Source organism: Gekko japonicus, unplaced genomic scaffold, assembly GCF_001447785.1.
Source record: "Gekko japonicus isolate JY-2015 unplaced genomic scaffold, Gekko_japonicus_V1.1 scaffold889, whole genome shotgun sequence".
NCBI lineage: Eukaryota > Metazoa > Chordata > Lepidosauria > Squamata > Gekkonidae > Gekko > Gekko japonicus.
In genome coordinates, this window is record NW_015165262.1 from 593,251 (window position 1) to 617,132 (window position 23,882).

At 43.3% G+C, this 23,882-nt stretch overlaps 1 protein-coding gene across 3 annotated transcripts in view; it reads left to right on the forward strand.

Annotated features, from left to right (window-relative positions):
* MICU1 (mitochondrial calcium uptake 1) overlaps positions 1-23,882 on the forward strand; it is a 267,507-nt gene that overhangs the window by 135,869 nt on the left and 107,756 nt on the right. For all 3 annotated transcript variants that reach the window (XM_015410185.1, XM_015410186.1, XM_015410187.1), the window contains one exon: positions 11,100-11,297. In XM_015410185.1, coding sequence (XP_015265671.1) covers positions 11,100-11,297 — 198 coding nt within the window. The remainder of the gene's footprint in view (positions 1-11,099; positions 11,298-23,882) is intronic.

The window sequence follows — 23,882 nt, forward strand, 5'->3', positions numbered from 1 at the left end:
TAAATTTTAACGTGAGTCCTGGCCAGCTATACCAGGGTTATGTCCGAACCCAGAGTCCCAGTAATGTAGACCACACAGGTGTTTTTCCAAAACCATCTTTTTACTAAGCAATATCGAAGTCACATACACACAAGAACATCAGTCTCACTTCGCATACATTCAAGTTTCCTTTAGAGTTACAGAAATAGAAATAAAATAGATTCTCAGTTATTTGGAGATAGGTAAGGTAGCTATTTCGGTTTATACTCGCCTGTTTCCAGAAGTCTTGTCTGTTGCAATGGGAATGGGGTAGAAAGTAATACCTAGGGGTTTAAGCTAAATCACACCTGCTAGAACCAGCTAAGCAAGCATGGATCTCTTTGGCTGCAGTCCAAGAGATCTTAAGGTAGACAAAAGGGATTGTTGGATAGAAAGCTGGACCTTAGGGGTAGTAAAGAAGATAGAGGTCGTAGAGAAGGGAGGTGGCTAGCAAAGATTTGGGTTTTATAGTTTGGATCTTTACTTTTATAGTTGGGTCTTTACTTTTATAGTTGGTTTGGGTTTATAGTTGGTTTGGGTCTTTACTTTTATAGTTGAATCTCCAGGTGGGTGGCACCTTGCCAATCTGTAATCCCACCTACTTACAAGTCCATCCCATAGTTTTTCCCTATTGGTGCATGTAGAAAGGGGCAGGTATTCCATGGGTTGGGCGATATTTGAAATACTACACTCTATCTCATGGAATACCATCTGGCCAGGTGTGAAATTTCGGCTTCCTGTATCCTCTTTGAAGTACAGATGAATCTTGGCTTTCCCAGGCATAAACAGGAAACTTGCAATACCAGATGCAGATCAGGTCCGTGTCCTGCATGACATCACATCTTTTCAGTAATGGGGGAATTACTCCTCCTTGGTTGTTGTTCTGCTCACAATGGCTAACATGTGCTCCTTCTTCCCATGATGCTCTGAGCTGAATGTGTGCAAGTTACATTAACATAAAATGCAGGCAAGTGTTCCCTATGTGAAGGCTTTCACAGTAGGTGATGCAAACAGCTTTCTTTGGCTCATGGTATACAGATGTGTGCACAGTCCATGTGTTGCATGTGTAGCAGATATAAAACCATAAATTAGTCCATTTCTCAACACCATTCTCTAATTCAGAGCCATTTCCCCACCAAGTGCCTTTTTGGGTCCAAGACAAAACTGGGGCAAAATTCAACTGAAGGCAAAGAACTGGTTCACAAGAATTAGGTTTTGTGTGATCTCCATTTAGAGGCAAAATCATCTCTTGGTAGAAAAAAGTCGTGTGAATTAGTTGGAAAAGTTGTGTGAAAAACTTAAAAGTTTCTTTTCCTTTCCAGTGTATGCACTCAAATCCTAAGGTAGGATGCCTGCAGGTAGTTCAGAGAAAAGGCAATGAGAGTGTCTAGTAAGGATGCAACTTTGGCAAAATGCAGAAAAGCACTGGTCTTTGAGGAAACTATGCATGTGCTTATTTTTAAAGTGAAATCTAAACTGGGTGCATTTTTGAAGTCTGTTTCCTTGCCAAAAAGCACTAGTTTCTACCATATTTGGTAATATTTCCCATTAAGGAAAATTAGACCAAGACAAGTTGGTTTTAGGAAAATTGTTGATCCAAGTGGGGGGGGGGGGAGAGAAACCATGTTCTCATAATGAAACACATAGCCAACAGAAAATCCCAAAGCCAGCTTCTCGTATGTGTTGACATTCAATTCATTTATTTTGCTTTACATTCAGGATATTTGGTTTTCTCTTAGCCTGCTATCTCGGTGTCAGAAAGGCTCTTTGCTGCTTTGAGAATACATAAAATACCTGCTCCTGAGTCAGAACAACAGTGGGGGTGGATGGGGAGGAAACGTGAAAGTATTTGCAGAGGAAAGAGAACAATTAAGCTGGATGCATGCAAAGGATGAGATGGTTGGACAGTGTCGTCGATGCAACGAACATGAAACTGAGCAAACTTCAGAGGACAGCGGAAGACAGGAGGATCTAGTCCATGGGGTCGCGAAGAGTTGGACTCGACTGTGCGACTGAACAACAACAAAATGCCAAGTAGAACCCAAAGGAATACATTCAAAGACGGAGAAATAAACAAGTTGTTTACCAATTGTTTCAATTACCACTAAGTTGTAGTGGCATGAAGCAGTGTCGTGTTCTGCTGCTTGTCACTTATGCGGGTTGATGATCCAATCAGCGTCTCTTTCTTGAAAACACAACACATTGGAAATGTATTCAAGAGCAGGTTTAAGTGTGCCAAATTGGAGCTTCATAGGTTTGACTCAGTATCTTTAAACAATTGCCGCACATGTTGTACCCTAGCCAGGTCTCTGTGGTTCTTTGTCAGCCCTGAAATTAAGCAGGGGGTGACTGGGGGAGTATCATTAAGAAGAATATTGTTTTCAAAACAGGCCTTGCGCTTCTGTTTGTGGCATAAGAATGAAGGGAATGTTTGTATCTCCCATTAAGTACTGATATGTGACTGGTGTGCAGAGTACCTGTTGTGCAGGTCTGGCTTAAAGCCTGCGTCAGAGAAACTTTAACAGACTTTATGATGGCCTTGTGCGCCCCCCCCCCAATATCTCTTCCACAGTGCAAAATCAGAATTCGTCCAGGCTCTTACTCCACATGCTTATGTTCTCTTCGTCAAGTGCAGGCCTTTAGATGCTTCAGAAATCACTCCCCTGGAGGAGCCAGTGGGTTGGATCCTGCAGGTCCATTCTACCTTTCTGTGGCCCATCCCTGAGGCAAGAGGCACTCTCTTGAAACGGCCCCATGTGTCTGAGCAGAGGGCCCCTGTTAGCCGAAACAGATCTGTGGAATCCAAGCCATTGTTTCCTTATCAGTGGTAACAAAAGAATCACTGCTGTGTTTTCATTGTGGGATCACAGTGAACATTGGTGGAACCACACAGTTCCTCCTCTGTTTGTCTCCGGGCATCTATGGCATTGCCTGGTTGACCGAGACTCCCACCTAGATCAAGGCACAAGAGACTAGGAAACTGGTTGAGCTAAGGGGGGCTGCACTCCTTCCTTCTGTTTGGTGATGCTAATGAGGTGAGTGAGGAGGTTTGTCTGTCACCAGTGTCTGTGTGCATACATATACCTATGAGAGCTGGGGGATACCAAATTCACTTTGGCTCAGGATGCAGGGGCCAGGTTTTAGGGCCAGGCTGGAGGAGGAGGAGATGGTGATGATTGGATTTATACCCCACCCTTCACTCAGAGCAGCTTACAGTTTCCTTCCCTTCCTCTCCCCACAACAGACACCCTTTGTGGTAGGTGGGGCTGAGAGAGCTCTGGGAAACTGTAGTACCAAAGAATTCGTATTATCATGATCTGTTACTCTTTTAAGCTTGTCTGATCATTATAATAGACTGGTGGTGTTAATGATACTTGAATGTAATGGCTTGCTTTTAATGTACAACTAATTGTTAATCTTGAGAAGCTCTCATCAGTATTCTGAATGTTAATATGTTATAAAAATGATGATAAATACAGACTTTAATCTAGAAAAAGAAAGAAAAGAAACTGCTCTTGAGAGAACAGCTCTGAGAGAACTTGTGATGGACCCAAGGTCACCCCAGCGGCTGCATGTGGAGGAGTGGGGAATCAAACCCGGTTCTCCCAGATTAGAGTCCACTGCTCTTAACCACTACACCAAACTGTGTACACCCCTGACTCCTTGCCTGGGTGCTGTGGCATGACCAAAATGCAGCTGCCTTCTGTTGCTCTTTCCAGAAGCTGGGTTGAGCTATGGTTGCAGTTGCACTCTGTTTTTGAGGACCTGGGGATATTCATTCTGCTCCAGAAGCAAAAGCAGTATGCCAAGAATCATATGGCTGAGCTCCGCTGGCACCATGAAGGAGACAAGAAAAACCCAAGCCAGACTACTAATGACAGAGAAGAGAGGAGGAGGCCAAGAGAGTGCTTGGCAGGCACCGCGCTGTCAAAATGTGTGGCATGCAAGCAAGGCCAAGAAAGGGCAGCAATCTGTCAGTAGGGAATCCGGCAGAGTTCAGCCCTTCCAACTTTCACAGGGTCCTTTTGAAGACCATCCCCGGTTGTGTCTGTTTCTCATGCAACAGCTGTGATCGCCATGACAGGGGAAACTTTAGCCTTTGCTGTTGGAGGTGGAGTGAGGGCAAGTGACAGTAGACAGCGTTCTTAAAAAGAGCTTTGCTTGGTTTCTACATTGTGTGAGCAGAGCAGCACAAGCAGAAGTGACTTTCGCACCTCTTCTTTTCTATTGTGCCCCCCTCTCCTGAGGTGGACCCTCAGGAAGATCATGGGAGACAATGGGGGGATGACAAACATCACACCCTCCTTTCTGCTGGCAGGTTTATAATCAAATCAGTTGCTCTGTAGAGCATAGTAGAGGACTAATATGGCAGGGAAGCACAGAGGTGGGGTGATGAAAGAAGGGGCCCCCTTCACCCATGTGACCAACCATTCCACTATTTCAATTGTGGCAGTTCACACCTGAAAGTATGGTGTTGTATTGGAAGCTAAATATTCTATCATAAGCATTCAGGGAGAAAAGGGAGGATATTGCTGGGAAATACTGGACGGAAGCCGGTATTGTCCATCAACAAATGGAGTCAATACCCAAGGGAAAAAGCCCACCGAACACCTGCTGTGAACCCTATGATGAGGATAAGGTGGTGTGTGTTTTGTCACTTTTTCACCATCATGCCCTGCAGGATCTGGGATCAGTTTTAGTGTTTTGCACTGATTTATAATTGATATAGAGTTTCCTGCAAATATGGGCAAAGTCCGTGTGTAGTAGCTTTGCACTTTCTACAGCAGGCCGAAGGGTCTGAAGTTACTGCAGCCTACAAGCCATTTCAGTAGAACATCAAAAACGTACAGTGAGATGATGATAAGTTTTCTATTCTGTGTGTATGATTGAGAGGTCTGTAAACAAGGCATGCTTTGACCATGTTCTTCAAAATACTTAAACAGATACCATAATGTAACCCCCATTGCATACTAGAAATTCACAGGTTCATAACCTTTCGTGTATTGCCTGATCCCACAATGCTTTTCTTGGAATTAAGTCTCACTGAGTTCCTTAGTTCTTACACTCAAGTAAGTCAAATCAGCCAATCCTAAAAGAAATCAACCCTGACTGTTCCCTGGAAGGCCAGATAATAAAACTGAAGTTCAAGTACTTTGGCCACCAAATGAGAAGGGAGCACTCACTGGAGAAGACTCTGATGCTGGGAAAGATTGAAGGTCAAAGAAGACGGGGGCGGCAAAGGATGAGATGGTTAGACAGTGTCATAGATGTAACGAACATGAAATTGAGCCAACTTCAGAGGACGGCGGAAGACAGGAAGGCCTGGCGTGATCTGGTCCATGGGGTCGCGAAGAGTCGGACTCGACTGTGCAACTGAACAACAACAAAAAGTGTGCGTATGACTGCAGATTAAGAATATCTGGTGGTAAGGTCCTGGATTCTTGGGGACGCTGTTCACTCGTTGCCTGATCCCTTCAGTGTCTAAAACTTGTTTTTAGCTCCACGTAGCTATTAATAGGAGCTGTGGTGGCTCAAGTGGTTAAGATGCTGAACTGCAGGCTGTGGAAGGTCGGTAGTTCAGCAGTTCGAGACCCGAGTGTGCCGCATGACAGAGTGAGCTCCCGTCTCTAGTTCCAGCTCCTGTCAACCTAGCAGTTCTAAAGCAAGACATTGCAAGTAGATAAATAGGTACCGCTTCAGTGGGAAGGTAACAGCGTTCCATGCGCCTTGGTGTTTAGTCATGCTGGCCACATGACCACGGAAATGTCTTCAGACAGCGCTGGCTCTTCAGTTTTGAAACGGAGATGAGCACCGCATCCCTAGAGTCGGATTCGACTGGCTTTCGAGCAAGGGAACCTTTACCTTTAGCTATTAATATGAGATGCCTGCTTCCAAGGAACTTGCTTTTTTCATTTAACTTTTTTTTTTAAAACCCCAGAGGGGTATTTTTATTTTTTCAATAAGACTACAAACTACAAAGAAAAATATAGGAAGGGGAACTACAACTATGGATAAAGTAAAGAAACCCACACTAACTAAAAACCCAAGAGTGGGAGACCCCCTTTATGTTAACCTTAATATTAGTATTAAAAGAGTTAGTAAAACAATATACTTGTAGAGTTCTTGTTTTTCACATTGTTCTATATTAGTAAATTAGTTATTATGAGACAACTTTCTGAGCATCTTCTTTATTTCAAAAAGCCATTTATCAGAGTCCTTCTGCCCTTACTTCGGCTTTCTGTCTTTAAAATCATATACAGTTTTCATTGCTCCCGCACCCGCTTCTGCAGCAGAGTCCTCATCCGTTCCCGAGGCAGCTGAGCCACTTGCATTAGTTTCTTCCTCTTTAGATTCTTCCCCCGATCCCAGCTGGCGTTTCAAGAATTCCTTGGCTTTGAAGATGGAGTCTATCTTCTCCCTTCTATCGTTGAGTTTAAAGATGACACCTTCAGGAATCGCCCACCTGTACTGTATACTGTTTGTTTGAAGAAAAGTAATTAACTCCTTGTAGCTCTTTCTCTTCTGACGAATTTCAAATTGAATGTCTTTTAAAGTCTTGATAATTGTATTCCCAAATTTCAGTGGAGTTGCTGAAGTTGCCTTTAATACAGCATCTTTGGTCCGACTTCTTGCAAATCTCACCACAATCTCTCCAGGCAGGCTATTTTTTTAAATATAATTGGAGTAAGCCCTATAAGCTGTCTCTATGTCTTTTATTATTTCCTCCGCTGGCATTCTCTGTCACTGGAGCGATAATCTCACCCAGAGTCTTCTTCAAATCTTCTTTTTCTGTCTCAGGAACCCCCTGGAACCTGAGAATCATATTAGCCTTTTCGATTTGCAGCTGCAACAAATGATTTTCTTGAAGATTTTGTTTCGTTTCCACTTCACCCATTCTTTTCTTCATCTTCTTGCTTGAGGTGTCCATCTCTGTAACTTTCTCAGCCACCAGCTCCACTTTTTTCCCGTTTCTGCCAGCTGTCGCTGTTGTGAAGTGAAGTTTTGATTTAACGAGGACAGTTGCTGGTTAATACCATCGAGTTATCGCATCTCTGGCTAAAGCATATCTGCTAACAGCTTCATGACGTCAGCTCCCTCTTCGGGCCTCGGACTCTGACTACTAGGCTTCGCTTTAAACTTTCCTCGGGATGCCGCCATTTTTCAACTTTGTTTACACTTTCAAACCGCTTCTCCCGGGCTCGAAGCACTTGTCAGTTCACTATTTGCACTCAAATCTGTTTCCTCCCACTCCCCCTTCACTGCGTTTATCTGTCCTTGCGCTTCAGAAGCGTCCCTCTTTGCGCTCCGCTTTTCCCATGGGGAGGGGGGGTGCTGTTTATCAAAGTTCGTTTACTTAGAACTCATGTTCATTGTTGGTCACATTCCTGACCTCGCTCACATCAATCGTTGTTCCGCTTGGTCTCCCCCACTTGTCCCGGTCGGGTTAGCTTGTGCCCTAAGGCCACTCATCGGTAGGACCGTCAGAGCGGAGAGAAGCCTTGATTCTCCGGCAGCAAGCCATCGAAGAGGCTATCCCTCAAAGCTCTCTGGCCTGGAGCCTTTCACAAAGGCTCCGTGGGAGTGCCACTTGAGGTGGCACCCCTTCATGCAACCGCCATCGCCAATCCATAGACTGGAAGTCCTTCATTTAACTTTCCACAAAGCATTCTGGGGTCAAAATGGTTTATAAGCAGTAAGGCAACTTGAGTTTATTCAGGTAGAACAAAACAGAAATAGCAGATAAATGGATCAGGCTCCTTCTGTTCATGTATGTCATTGATTAATTTTTTAAAAATCTTGTTTAATTTCTTTTTGTTTTTGAACTTCACCAAACTCTGTTCAGGTTGGATCCAGACTAAAGGCAGTTTTGTCAGTGGAACATAATGTTCCTGCCTCCCCCCACTTCAGCTGCAGCCCACTGTTCTCCCTGAAATGCTGCTGGAGGGGGGGGAAACGGGACAGGGGGCATTCAGGAACACCATGAGGTGCACATTGGGGGTTTGCAGCAGGAAGAGGGAACTAGTGGAAATTACCCCACCTCTTCCTGTTAACGGAAAATTCAGTCTGAATCCAGCCCGTTGTTTGCTTGTTTTGAAGATTTAGAATCAGAAAATCATAGAGTTGGAAGAGACTTCCAGGGTCATATAATCCAATCCCCCTTGCACAGTGCATGAAATTCACAAATACCTCCCCCCAACACACCCCCAGTGACCGCTGTTCCACACTCAGAAGATGGGGGGGGGGGACACCTCCAGGATCTTCAGCCGAACTGGCCTGGAGAAAAGTTGCTTCCTGATCCCAAAGTGGCGATCAGCATTTCCCTGGGCATGTAAGAAAGGGCCATGAGAACTAAGAACTAAGGCAACCTTTCTTGACCTCCCTCTCATGATCTGCCTAAGTTCACAGAATCAGCATTGCTGTCAGATGGCCATCTAGCCTCTGTTTGAAAAGCTCCAAACAAGAAGAGCCCACCACCTCCCGAGGAAGCCTGTTCCACTGAGGGACCGCTCTGTCAGGAGTTTCCTTCTAATGTTTAGCTAAAAACTCTTCTGATTTAATTTCAACTTGTTGGTTCTGGTCCGACCTTCTGGGGCAATAGAAAACAACTCTGTACCATCCTCTATATGACAGCCCTTTCAGTACTTTAAGATGGTTATATCACCTCTCAGTTGTCTCCCTTCCAGGCTAAACATACCCAGCTCCTTCAACCTTTCCTCACAGGACCTTTCTCATAGAGGCCTCCAGACCCCTCACCATCTTTGTTGCCATCCTCTGGACATGTTCCAGCTTGTCTATATACTTCTTAAAGGAATCCCAGGAAGTGGTGGCGGCTACAAGCATGGATGGCTTCAAAAGGGAATTGGATAAGCATATGAAGCAGAGGTCCATCAATGGCTATTAGACACAAGGTATAGATAGGGGCTCTGGGGCAAGTGATGCTCTGTCTTCTTGGTGCTTGGGGGGGTCAACAGTGGGAGGGCTTCAAATGTCCTGGCCCCACTGGTGGACCTCCTGATGGCACCTGGTATTTTTGGCCACTGTGTGACAGAGTGTTGGACTGGATGGGCCTTTGGCCTGATCCAACATTGGCGTCTCTTATGTTCTTATGTTCTTATATCCTTCTTGAAGATTTCTTAGCTGTCTCTCCAGAGAACTGTTTGGCTTGACTTACAACCCATTAAGAAATCAAAACTTTTTAAATTATCCAAACAGCAATAACATGTTATTAACATACAAAATTGGCATAATACAAAAGCAGTAAAGCCCAGCAAGTCAAAAGGCATCAAGGAACGTCAGAATTAACTAAACCTCAGCTGGGAGCATGTCTTAGTTAAAAAGGATTTAAATGATAGTTTTAAAACTTACAGGCATGGGGGAACTTGGTAGTTCCCTTAAATAAAACTTTTAAAAAACACGAATCGGGCACTTGTTTCTGGCAGAGAAGACTGTGCTTTTATTCATGTGTTGTTGTCCCCCCGCTCACCCACTCCTCCTACTTGAATGATTCAGTGACACTGGCTATCAAAATGTTCCCTTCAGGATTGTATCTGCTCTCTTCTCTTCTACGGAAAATGTGGCATGCTGTGTGCCTACTTAATGAATATTTATTTGAAAATTTAGAATGGACAGGCCTGTGACCAATTTGGGAAGTTATCCTTTCCTTCACAGGAACAGACTACAGTCTTTTGACATATTCCCATGCTAATATTCAGGGTTTCCTTTTTCTTTTGCAACAACTCAGGATAGGTAGCATTTAAATACCGCAGAATAAAAATGACCAAATCTTTGAAACAATCCCCTATTGAATTCCAGAATAAATGTAGGAATGCTGCCAAGACGTGAGGCATCAGAGCGGCTAGGGATTTCTGTTGATTACTTTTGTTTTTCACCCTCGCTGCTTCTCCGCCCCGCCACTGCCTTGCTGCTAGATGCTAGATAATTTTAATCCGCATATATGCACATTTACATGTGCAAATACATTGTAGCTGGGTTTGGGCAGATTGCATTCCTAATCATATTTGTTGACGACTTTTTATGGTGGCTGCTATCAAGGCTCATTCCAGTTTGCCAGCTGCCGGGATTTGATTTTGACCTTTAGTGTGTTGGAACATAAGGATAATTCTTAATGTCTGCCAGAGTCTGTTCTCTGGTTATAGACTTTAATCTCAGGGCTGGAATAATTTCGGAAGATTTCTACAGGAATTGTGGAATTCTGACACAGAGACTTGGTTTCTCTGTGTGTCTGCTTGTTCGACAATAGTACGCATCACTGTACTTTTAATAATAATTTCATCCGTGTCACTTTTATATTCCTGTAACGTGGTTTTGATTTCACTCCAATAGACCGATTGTTCTGAGCATCAGAGGCAGGAATCTTCAAAGAAGGCACAATAATATGCTTTGGGAGATGTGAGCTCCTTCCTTGATCTGCTTTACTTACCCAGGTTTTATGCACATCTTTGAATAGTGGGGTCTAAATTTTATGCCATAATTGAAGCAGAGTTATCGTGGCATAAACTTTAGATCCTACTATTCAAAGGCAAAGACTTTTAAGACATCAGGATGCCAGTAAGACTCTTGGGCTGTATAGCTGTAGCTAATGGAACCTCCCCTTTGGAAATCTGAGTGGGGCCAATAGCATAGTGGCACTTCCACTTGAGTTATTCGGTGTTGTAGGCCCGTGAACGACTGTGATTTTTACATGGTTTTGGCTTTCCCAAACTGTTCCAAACATGTTGTGAGGTTGTACAATATGCATTTCTATTCTTTTCTTTAAATCTTCCAGGCTCACAAGGTTGAGTGCAGATTGCTGCGCTCCTCTTACTTGGTCTTCTGTAATTCTTAGGATAACCTTATTGAACTTTTAATCAAACCGTGATGGTAAAAGGATTGTCCACGTGTTCATTTACAAGGAAAATATTTTTTTCCAAGTTTTAAAGAACCGAAATATTCTGAACTTCAATATTCCAAACACTGTTATCTTCGGTAAAGTAATTTGTACAGCAAGGCTGCCAATTCATTGATCCATCATGCTGCTTGCGCTGCTGTAACTGGTTTTCTTGACTTCTGCAATCCCTCAGGTTCAGAGCATCATTCGCTCTCAAACGAGCATGGGCATGCGTCACAGGGACCGCTCGACTACAGGGAACACCCTGAAGACTGGCTTCAACTCTGCGCTGACCACCTACTTTTTTGGAGCTGATTTGAAGGGGAAACTGACCATCTCTCACTTCTTGGAGTTCCAGCGCAAACTTCAGCATGACATTTTGAAGCTTGAGGTTAGTGTCTGACACACTAAGGTTTGGGGGATCAGCCACCTAACTCTTGTGCTAGGCTTTGATTCCGTCAGCCAGCTCTTAAGCTTTGGTAAAGAAGAGATTTAGCCTTTGGAAGTGACGAGAATGTTAAGGCCATACTTCTACAAATTATATCATTACACGTAATATTGAATGAAGGGGCCCAAATGCCAAACAGTTGAAGTCAAAAGAAGGAACCATGGCCTCTCCAGTTAGGTGGCCTAGCGCTTACCTAACTGGAATCTGGCTGGCACTTTTAAGGTGTGACGTGTAGTTAATTGGTTCTTGAAAAGTTACTTTGAAAATGCAGTACTTTCATTTAAGGGCAATGTTCATATAATCTAATGAATCAAGTATTATATGAACTTTAGGTCTGAAATACTCCGGCAATATCTCTTAGAAGATACACAGAAATCTGTAACTTATGCGGTAGCAAAATTTTGTACTATAGCAATTAGAAAGCGGAAATGTTTGGAATTATCATAATAGTTTTTCTGAGCTCTGAGTTTTATGTGTATTAGATGGTTTTAAGAGATGTTTTGATCTTATGCTGGGTTTTGACCATAATAAACATTGACTGACTGACTAATGAATCTAAACAAGCATATCTCTATAGACTGTTTTTTATAATGTATTATAATTGCTGACTTGTAAATCACCTTGAGTTTTCCCAAAAAGGTGGGGTGGAAATATTTTAAAATTTTTTAATTTAAATTAAAAATTAAAGAACCTGGAGAGGTTTTCAGCTCGTTTTCCCCAAACTGCAGCCCTCAGTGTAGTGGTTAGAGCAGGGGTGTCAAACTCACTTGTTATGAGGGCTGGATCTGACATAAATAAGACCTTGTTGGGCCGGGCCATGTGTGTCATAAAATGTAATATATATAAATATAAAGCCAACAGTCGTGATAGTCTGACCCGCAATCAACAGTCATAAGACTTATAAGGAATGCTATACATGTATTGTGCTCTGAAGCATTACAATATGATACACAACTTAATAGAATTTATAAACCAAGGTACAACTTCGTCTCCGGATTATTTACCAACGTTTCAAAAAATGAATCTTCTTCAGGAGATATTCTGTAGTGCACAAAAATACAATTTTTAGAATATGTACTACACCAATCACAAGAAACAAGAGACAATACAATAATCTTACTGCTTACTTACATAGAGGTGCCAAAGCTCTCATTTTCATAAAAGTTAGACAACAAGTCTTAAGCATCTGCAACATAATAATTTTATCTTTGTTATGAACACATACAAGATATTTCAAACTATTTCAAATTACAACTAATCAACCTAGTGGTAACTCACATACACAATTCAGATAGGACGCTGATCTCAATTAACACGCAGTGTTTTTTCTGGATCCTGGGCGTCTCTCTCTGGTGTATGTTACCAGAGTGCAATTAAAGGGACCTTGCAAATTGCTAACAGGTGGTGGGTAGTAGGAGGCAGTACACTTAAATAAAACATCATGTAGTTTACACAAACATAATATAGTTTACAAAAAACATCATATGGTTTACAAAAAACACGAAAGGTCAATTTCTGCATTCAGTCCATTAGGAAATACACTGTTCAACCGATGAATCCAAAACATCTCTCGCTGTAAGAGGCGTCTTCTTAAGTCAGTCCTTTCTCCAGGAGTTCTCTGTACAATTTCTAATACAACATATTGAAAGCTATCATGACAATGATTATACTGTTTAAAGTGAATTGTACTACCCACCACCTGTTAGCAATTTGCAAGGTCCCTTTAATTGCACTCTGGTAACAGCTTACTGGAGGGATCGTAAGAACCTGTCTTAAAAGGCTGGAGAAGGTAGACTATTTTTAGCCCTGACCTGGATAGTTCAGGCTAGCTCAGTGTCATCAGATCTTGGAAGCTGAGCAGGGTCAGCCCCGCTTAGTGCTTGGACGGGAGACGACCAAGGAATACTGGGATCACTGCACAGAGGCAGGCAATGGCAAACCGTGTCTGAATGTCTCTTGCCTTGAAAACCCTGCAAGGTTACCATAAGTCAGCTGTGACTTGACAGCAAAAGAAGGAGGATGCTTGGCACTGTGACTTACAGGAGAAGAACACAGTATAGGCTGAAGATACTAGCGGGTGCTGGAGAAAATAAATTTGACATCAGATGAGCTGTTGGTAGCAGATTTCCTTGAAATACCTCCGTCAATATAAGAATTCAGTTTAACTTTTATATTTCTTGCCTACAAGTCATCCACGTATATAGTACTTCAAAAAGAGACTGTGGGAACAAATTAAAAATATGTCTGCTTCTGGCATAATGTTTCCAACTGCTGAAGCAAAGCAGAAAGGCAACACTTCTCTCCCTCCCGTTATTCCCTGCAGCTTGTATTCAGAGGGAGTATCGCACTTGAAAATGGAGATTCTACTTAGCATGGCCAGTGCTATAGAAATTCCTAACAGGCAAATTCTCAGGGGAAAGGTTTGCCTGTATTTCTCCTTATTTGTGTTCCCCCTACACATCTTCTGCTTTAGACTAGCACAGGCATTAGGATTTGTGTTGAGAGAATAGGCAGGGAGCATAGGTGTAATCTTTGTGGGGGCGGCGGGGCGTAAGCCCCCGCCGAAATTTTCAGGAAGGTGCTCAGCCTCCCCCGGGAGCCACCCTTGCTCCTAGCAAAGCAATGCCTCTGCCCCCCCCCGCCCCCCCCCGGGAAATTGGAAAGTCTACACCCTTGGCAGGGAGGGGAGGCAGGTTAAAAAGCAGTAGAGGTAATTTAAACCAGTGGTGTTGGTGAGGCTGTGGACTGCATTGTCTGGCTTCCCATTGCTCCTCCTGATCCCAAGTCTTAGAGGTACCTGCAAACTATAATTCTGAATTCCAGGGGCTCAGAAACACCAATAGGGATCCATAGATTTCTTTTGCAAGATTTTTAAGCACAGAAGGAGTGTGTGAAGCTGGAGGTGGTTGAGCAGGACATCTATATTAGTCCTGTGTAGCCTATGGTTTACATCTAAATCAATAGTCACTTAATGCAATCGTAAGTCTCACAGGACCAAAGATGAATATGCTAATCAGATTTCAGGCCATATATGAGAGTTGTAATTTAGTGCTGTTTTTGTTAATTAAAATGGGTTGTCATACCTAACAATCATCTGAAATTAATCTGCTTCTTCTGAGAAATGTAATCAAGTATATATTTACTTTAAACACTGTGCAAAGAGCCATCAGAAAGATTATGTTGCTACGAATTGTATTGCCAGGGAAAAACGGATTTCCATACATTAGTGAATGTTATTACTTTTTTTTTTTTTTTACATTTTCATTGGAGTCCTGTGTTCAGTTTTTGTTTCCTGTGGAGAAGAGTTGGTATTGTGGGTGGAATTAAGTGGGAAGTCTTGCAAAAAGACCAAACCTGAGAATGGGAGGAGAGTGGTTAGAATCTATCGATAATCTGATTTTATTTCTTTCCTAGGGGTTTAAGATCCCTGTAGACATCTCACCATGTCTTTGGCAGAAAACCCTTTTAAAACACGAAACCAAATCAGTGTCTTTCAAGGGAAGGGCACAGTTTTTCACTTACTAATTTTCCCCCTTAGAACAGAAATGCTAATTTCAAAAGAAACAGTGTAGAAACGAAGCATAAAAATAAATACTGTACTTTTGATTGATTTAATGCTAATTGTTTACATGCTTGGGTAGCATATCTTAAACTTACCTTTACTTGAACTTTATATCAGGAGGCCAGAATCCTGTTCCTTTATGTAAAAGAACTATGCCCACACCCTCTGCTGATTCAGTGTTTGTAGTCATCCAACTATCAATTTTACAGGCATCGGACACCACTGGAATTTTAAAAGCACTCTGTTTACTCTCATGTACCTTCCTTCCTAGTCCTTTCTTCCTTGCTCTTGCTGTTCCAAGGAATTCTTCCCATGCCTGTCTCTGAGATTGGCAGAAGAAAACGCTTGCAGGTGTGGGGGTGGTTGGGAAATCTGCAGAACTACTTCTTGCAGGCTAAGTTACTTTCACGCATGACTTGAAAGCTAAAGGTTCAGTGCTTCTTTACATAACCTTTTTAATTGCTCATTAAGGTGCTGGAGACTGCTAGAGGCTGTTATTAATTCTATCATTCTGTTCCAGACTGCAGTGTATTTGCAAGGTCAGTGCTGTGTCAGAAATACCTCTCAAACACATGGCATCCATGAGGATCTTGTTGTTACTGGGAGGTATATTTTTAACCTATTTACCGCCTATTTTTTTTTTTTTTAAAGGTCTACAGCATCAGGAGAAAATGTGAAAACAATGGGCCCAGGGGTTTATCAGAAGTAATTTCTCTCTTCCTACTCAAAGCTGCTTTTTGAGGAAAGCCTCCACAGGTGCAGAGTAAATGAATTATCCAAGAAGACCTGAAGTTGGTTGGCTACTGTTCTCTTAATTACTTTGCCCAGAAAGGGAAGATTAGAGACTGGGTGATAATTGGCCACATCAGTTTTCTGTAGGGATGGTTTTTAAAGTAGTGGATGGATAATCACCTCTTTGAGTGGCTGAGGGAAAGCATCCTGAGTTAGTGATTGATTGTAATAGACATCAGGGTATCATTGATCTGGTCTTTACATGATTTTAGCAGCCAGGATGGGCAAAGATCCAGGACACAATTAGTAGCCTTCACAGAACCCAGGGTCCCTTCAGTGTCCATCACAGAAACTGGGTCAAAAGTAGACCAGAAGAGGTATTCACAATATTTTATCAACAGAAAACATTGCAAAAGTATCACAACTAATTGTCCCTTCCTGCAACAATAGTAACGCGGGGGAGGTATTGGGTTTGTCTCCACCTCCTGCGTCAGCCATTTTGAGGTGGCAGTCACAGCACCCCTGTCAAAATTCCAAATGTGTGTGCAGGCTCAAAAAGGTTGGAGACCTGTGTCCTCAGTCATATGGACTTGTTGGTGTGTGTGCGGGTATGTGTGTGTAGCACAGAAGAAAGTGTTTTTTTTAATCTGCATGTCTTTCCCGCTAAACATACAATTTTACAACAGTCCATAGAGCTTTTTCAGAACTGTAAGAAGAGCCAAATTCATAGCGATTTTCATGCAAATAATTTTAGAACTTGTTGAATAGCACTTTGAGCATATGCTTCTTTCAGGACCAGATGATGAAGACCAGAATGGCATGCACCCACTTCAGTTAACAGAACAAAAGTAATCTCTCCTGGACTGCTCATTATCCCTTGCTTGGTGCATATGTCTCCACGTTGGCTTTTGATTAGAAGAGAGAAGGGGTACACAGAGATTCTCTGTGCATATCATATGTCCTTGGCTCGTCCATCTCATTAACATACAAGAAGCAAGTCTACACAGCTTGCACTTCATTTTTTAGGATGCAGTTAACTTAATCATCCCTTAAAGTAAAGGTAAAGGTTCCCTTGCTCGAAAGCCAGTCGAATCCGACTCTATGGTTGCGGTGCTCATCTCCGTTTCAAAGCCGAAGAGCCAGCGCTGTCTGAAGACGTTTCCGTGGTCATGTGGCCGGCATGACTAAACACCGAGGTGCACGGAACGCTGTTACCTTCCCATTGAAGTGGTACCTATTTATCTACTTGCAATTTCTTGCTTTCAAACTGCTAGGTTGGCAGGAGAATCATCCCTTAAGTCTGGATTAAAACCCAAAGTTTCAATCCTTCATATTTGCTAGATGGTGGCGAAAACATCAGAGCACTTTCACAAATGACCTGTGTTTTATTAACAACTTAATTCATAACCTTCCAGTTGTCCATTTGTAAAGTATCAAACCTAACAGCCTGTGTTGTTGCCACTGAGCTTTTGTAACCGTTCTAGAGTAGCAGCTGCAGTAGTCCACTGCATCCAAAACCGAAATCTTGAGGGATTTGAAAGACTAACAGATATGTGCGGGTGCAAGGTTTTGTGGACCAGATTCCACTGGTTAGATGCATGAGGTATTGTCCTCTGTTGCAGATAACAGTAAAAATATGGGTGCAAAGACAAGTGGGGTGATGTGAAGATGGGGCGATGTACTTAAAATACTTGGGAAGAACATTTCCTTTCTTTGTTCTGGCCCCCTGCCAACTGAGGGTAACACTCCCAGCATCAGGGAAAGTAGGTTCTGTTCCATGAAAATATGTTTTTGATCTTGAGTATCATGAGGTTTCACTGCTTCTTAAAGAACTTTTAGACTATGTTCCTATGTCAGTTTGATTGAAAGGACCTTTCCATTAGGACCTATTGAGGGGTAGCTGGGGCAGTCAAAATAACAAAAGTGTCTTGTGGCACCTTAAAGACTCACCAATTTATTATGGCATAAGCTTTTGTGAGCCAGGGCCCATTCATCAGAGGCATTCATGAGTCTGTCAAAGGGGAGTGTGGCTCACAAAAGCTTATGCCGTGATAAATCTGAGTCTTTAAGGTGCCATAAGACACTTTTGTTATTGTTCCATTGGCACTTTCTAAGTTTGCTGACTGCACCGAGCATTGGAGTAATCTTCAATGCATGAAGCTGTCAGGCCCACGCTATCAGGAGCTGATCTTGTGCTGGCAAAGAGGCTCTCTGCCCATCCTCCTTTAAAAGACCAGCATGGACCCGAGGGAAGTCTCCTGCCCCTCCAATCAAAAATATCACAGCCAGTGGCCAGAAGGTGGAGTGGAGCGGCTCAGAAGCCTCAACTAAGAGCTCCCGAGAGGCTCAGCTGCCCAGCACCCTCCTGTTCTTTCCCTCCCTAACACCCAGACATAAGGGTCCCTCCTGTAGGACTGGGAGCCATACTTAAGGGCTTACAGTTGATAGCAGCAAGGATAGAGCACGTTTTGTATTTCTGGCCACTGAGAGCCTTAGGTTATTGCCTGAGACTAGTCTGTGTGTTACTGTTACCAGCTTCTCACTTCCTGGCAAAGGGCAGCAAGAATTCCCATTGTGTAATAAACCTCCCATCCCTGGGAGGGCTGCCAGTGACGTGCCTCAAGAGCAGGGAATATCACTGCATGATGCTCTTGGCGCATGCAATTATTGTATATTATGCCTGGGGAATGGGAAATTTGCCATGCCCACTGAGTATGAACACAGGAGAAAATTAGAAGATCTCTGTAAAAGTGCACTGTAGGAAGCATTCCAATTCTCTAATGTGAACTTGTGGTTCTACAATGTGGAATAGTTTTAATACCATTTTAGAGATTAGTAGTCATGAAACAACTTCAGGAGCCCATTGGGGATGAATGTGCGAGGATCTCTAAATTGCAGGATCACAGAAGTGCAGTCTAAGTGCAGTCGAAACTAGACAGTACTATGGCATGAAGGATGGTGTAGTGTCCTTTTGTTCTGTTGAACACATTTTTACATTGGGGTGCTTTCTATATGTAGATGGATGGTGGGAAGGTGCTGAGATCAGTCCTGGGCCTATAGAAGAACAGGAATTTTGGCTTGGCGGCTTGGTCCTGGTGCACTCACTTAGATCCGGTTTACAGATAAGGTTTACAGTGATGGTGTGATGTTTGACAAGAGGACTTGCCACAGGTTTTGACCATTGCAAACATTTAACTTTCCAATTGCAATGTGTTTTTCCTCTCTTGGAGCATCAGAGAGTCCATATCCCATAAGTCACTGCAAGCTTCTTAAGGGATGTTGTGGAAGCGAGTACTTTGAAAGGTGAACTATAGACATAAAAACAGCTAGATAGGCTCCATTAGTTCAGATGGTTTTGAATCAGAACTCTATGGGGCCAGCTGATACTTCAAAGGAAGGAGAGTTTTGGTATAATGCAAACATTGTAATTGCCACAAACCAGAAAGATCACATGAAATCATCACAGAACTCTTGAGGTGGATTCCTGAGGCAGCACTCTACCTACTGAAGACTCCAAAAGCACATGATGGTGAACAAATATGTCATATAGAAACAGAAATATCTCTATGATAACTGCATAGTCTGGGCAACATCTTTGTTTATGCCTCTGAGGTTTTGGATGCACACCCAACACTCCTCCTGGCTGAAGTTTAGCAGGATTGGAACGTTACAAAATTTGGGGCAAATGTCCACAGCTGAAACACATTCTTTGTATGTACAAAGCCTAAAATCTCACTGTAAAGAATCTCGCAAAGTAGGACTTGGGAAAACCATTGCCTGAGACTCTGGAGAGCTGTTGCCACTGGGGGATACGCACTTCCATGTATTTGTCTTTGGGGATCTGTAGTCTTCCAGTAGTTCAGTTGAAACATGCAGGAGGCAGGTGGCTGCGCAGCCCATGAAGACTCTTGTGTGGACCTTTGTGTTTTCTGCCTTAGGCCAGTAGCAGCATTCCACACATGAGTGCAAATGAGATGGGTGACAGTGATCTCAGCCAAGCTCTAAGGATTCATGGACTACAGAGAAGAGGCAGGCGTGTGGATACAACAGTACTTAAACCAGTGGTGACATTGCACTCTTCTTACATCATCTCTTTCCTTAGGATGAAAGCTGCAAACCAAAAGCTTTGCTTTAGTGCTCCACTCACTTTTAGTAGAATTATTTGCTATGGTGATCAATGCCTCTGAAATACTGAATTTTTTAATCTGAAAGTTGTCATCCCCCCCCCCCCCCCAATTGGTTTCTTATATTCTGGCCTAGCTGGAAATATTGATTACTTTTTTGCTTTTCTCAGAGATGACTTTGGAGGTTTGATTTTTTTTTTCCAGTGCTGCCAGCACACTATGAGTGGTGGCAGAGGGGGAAACGAGTAATTTCAGAATGCTCCCACGAGTGTCATCAGAATGTCTTGGTCTTTTTGCGCTGCCTGGCTCCAGAATTCTCTGGCGTGATTGAGATCTGTAAGGCGCAGAAGCCAATTGCCAGCTTGATGCCTCTCCAAGCAGCTCACAGAGCAGCTTTGCTCTTTTCTTGTTTTTTGATTGACAGTGCGGAATATAAAGTAAATTAAATGTCAGGCCCAGGGTGCTACGTCGGACTTCATCATTGTGCGCAGAACAGCTAGTTGCCAGGAAATTCTGTGGTTCTCGTTTCAGATAGTAGCAGCAGATGCAGATCTACTTGGTTTCATAGGCCAGTTCTAATCCAAGCTGTGAAGTGCTTTCCTGGTTGTGCTGCTTTATAATAATCAGAACAGGGAAAAAACACATGTTGACATTTGTGCAACCCAACAGAATCCGTCATTCTTGGTGCTTTTCCTTATATACTGTACCTCAGGGCCCACTTCCTCTGACACCAGCAGGTATGCTCCGGTTATTCCAGACATGACTTTGCAAGAAGATAGATGGTGCTTTCCTAAATAGTATTTCCTCATGTCTTTTGAAGTGAGTCCTAAGTGTGTGCATGTTTTGCAGCTGCACACACCTGTGTTCGTTGCAGGTCGACAACAGTAAATTTTGGGAAGTTCTGTTTTACCATGGTATTGCAACTGGAGAACTCCTTGGGTCAGATAAGACCCAATGCAATACCATGTCTTATTTCAACAGGTTAGATTGTGAAGCCAGGATTCAGCTCACAGACTCAAATCCTTGGTTTGCCCCAGAGGTCATTTCAGGGGGGAACGCAGGGGAACACAGTTCCCCTGGGTGAGGTGCAGGGGGGCGGGGCACATGATGAAGCCCCGCGCCCTGCTTCCGGCCGCCCCGCTTCCAGCCCTCATTCAGCCAGGAGGAGGCAGGAGAAGAGGGAGGGTAAGTTGCTTCCTCCCCGCCTCTCCCCACCCCTGCCTGCCTGGGGCCAGGGAGGACCTTGGCGGGGCTTCCTTGCACTCCCGCTGGCCTTGCAGGTCCACCGCCGGGCCCCTGATGTCAGGGGGTGTGGCATATGCTAATGAGTTATGCTAATGAGTTCCCCTAGCTCTTTTTCTACGAAATGACCCCTGGTTTGCCCAATGAACATTGGTTTCATCACCATTACTTTAGCGACAGTTCTCTGTAGCCAGGAAGTGCATGAAGATTCAAACCAATAGTTCCAGATATTGGTTTAATGAACCCCCAACTAGCTATGGAGTACCCCGTGTTGAGACAGTCACATTACTTTCAGTTCCTTCAATTATTCAATGGTTTCAGTTATGTCCGCACTGAGCCCGTGTCTTTTATCCAACAGAGGCTGGTGACTTTAACTTCCAGTGAGAAGTCATTATCCCTGATCTCTAAATTTTATATTTCAAATTCTCAGTAGAGGGAATTCTGTACAACCTTTTTTTAAAAAAACACGTTCTAACAAGGGCACTGCTGAAGAGGGAGTTGAAATAAGCAATATTATCTTGGAAAACAAATAGCGGTTGATTATTCATGGAGGAGTGTTTTCCTTGGGGAAACTGTATAACTAGCCATTTTTATTACATATTTAAGTGCTGTTATAAAGTATTTGCACATTGTATATTGGAACTGTGTGTTTGGCTAGGTTAATTTTGAACTTCAAGTAAACCTCCTTGAAGCATATGTTTAAAGAATGTTTTTTTGTGTGAAAGCCAATCATGGGCTGTTCTTCCTTCTTTGTAGCTTTTCTTAGCACTGATTTTTAGTGTTCTGTTTGCTATTTGCTGACTGTGTGCAGTGCATTCCTAAGCATGTTTACTCAGAAGTAAATTATGTGGAATTCTATGGGCCCTTTTCCCCAGCATGTGTATTCAGAGGTTGTAGCCTTCATGAAAGGTAAAATTTTTATGTTTCTGCGCAGTGATTTATGTGAGCCTATAAATGGCCCTTCAGTATGTACATGACAGGAACGGTGTGCAGACATGGATGAGGAATTGTGTGTGGAGTTAATGTGGTTTCTCACATGGGGAGGACAATTTCATCTCAGGGTGACCGTGGCTCAGTTGGTAGAGCATTTGCTTTGCTTACAAAAGGTCCCAGGTTAAATCCCCCGCATTGCCAGTTAAGAGAATAGGGTTTGGCAGTCCAGGGCTTACTGGGAAGGGGAAATGAAGCATTTCCTACATTTTAATGGACTTTGACTGTGTACCAATAACCAAATCACATGAAGCCTCTTTATACAGAGGGCACTGGTGCACCCAGCCCATTATGATCTACGTTGACTGGCAGGAGCTCTCCAGGCTTCCAGACAAAGTTCTTTCTCAGCCCTGCTGCCTACAGTCCTTTTAACTGAGAATGCCTAACACTGAATTTGTGACTTTGTGCTTGCAAAGCATGTGCTTTACCACTGAACGACAACAACAAACTTAATTCAAATCCCGTTCTGGTGTGATAGCTACTATGGTTGCTGGGCTGCTTTTGCATGCAGTACAGACAGTGGGGGGTTTTTCCCTCCATCCTGAGCCAGTTTCGAACAGATATGAAACCACAGCTTATTTTAACTGTAGATAGGTTGTGGTAGCATCAAAGCAGACAAGAGGAGATAGGGTGCCACCCGCCAGGGCTCCAGGGCAGGCAGCAGAGGTGCTGTCCTCGGTGCTGACAGTCAGGGGCAGCATGGCAGGAGGGCTTTTGGGGGCAGCAGACACTGCTAGCAAGATGCGGTGCGAGGCAAGAGCAGGTTCAGTTTTCTGCTCATCTGTGTAGCCCAGGGGGTTGAAGTGGCAAGCTAGGATTAAACCAGAATTCCCTGTTTGGTGCATCATGTAGAACCATAGTTAAGAGAGAAAAAAATAAAGCTTCTTCAGGGGATTCTCTTAGTCGTATTAGTCAAGCTAGTGATCTTGTACTCTTGTTGAAGCAGCACTAACTGATTCCCCTGAAGAAGCCTGTCAGTGAAATGCATAGGGAATTTTTAGCAGAGCAGTAAAAAAAATATTTCTGCTTTCCTTTCACCATCGACCTTGGCCTTATTTTTTACTCTCTTAGTGACTGGTGCAGCTCTTTTATCTTAGTGACTGGTGCAGCCCTTTTATCTTCTCCTTGAACCGTACACAAGAAAAACTTTGGATGACAATCCAACTTCAGATCCTCACTAAAGGGAGCGACGGATGAATTCAGATGATCCGCTAACCATGGCTTATGTGACACCTTATGTGAGCCTTGCATTGTGCTGTTTGTGCTTGGTCTTTGCAGCCCTTCCACTCCCTGCTAGAGTGGTACCATAAGAACAGAGAGCACAGCTCTCCTTTTACTACAGCAGAGCTCTATTAGGAAAGTGGGAAGAATCCCCCTTCATAGCATTTTTGCCGTTAGAGCCAACTTGGAGCATTAGGTGTCTTTCTACAGCAACTAAAAATTCCTTTTAAATCCTAGAGGTCCTCCTTGTCCATGCTGTCCTGCATCAGCAAAGCAGTTCATCCATCGTAAACAGCTTGTGCTCTTTACACATCTAGGGGCTTCCTGGCTTTTCCCATGTCAAATACAAAGAACACGCATTTTGATGTCTGCGTAGAGTATGTCAGGTTCACCAGTGCTGGAAGGCATAATGCTTACCACTGTCTTTTTCCAGCTGGATGAGCACAGCAGGCATTCAGGTGCCTGATTCAGGTAAAACTCTGGGAAATCTGGAGAACCTTAAATGCTGTCAGATGGAGTGACAAATTGCATCTGGTTGAGTGGGTCTGAGTTATTATGCAGCCTGTCTGAACGACAGGATGGTGTTCCAGAGAGGTTCTGACAATATGAAGGCAAAAGGACCGGTTTGAAGAGCAGCTTGCCAGGTTAGTGTAGGGC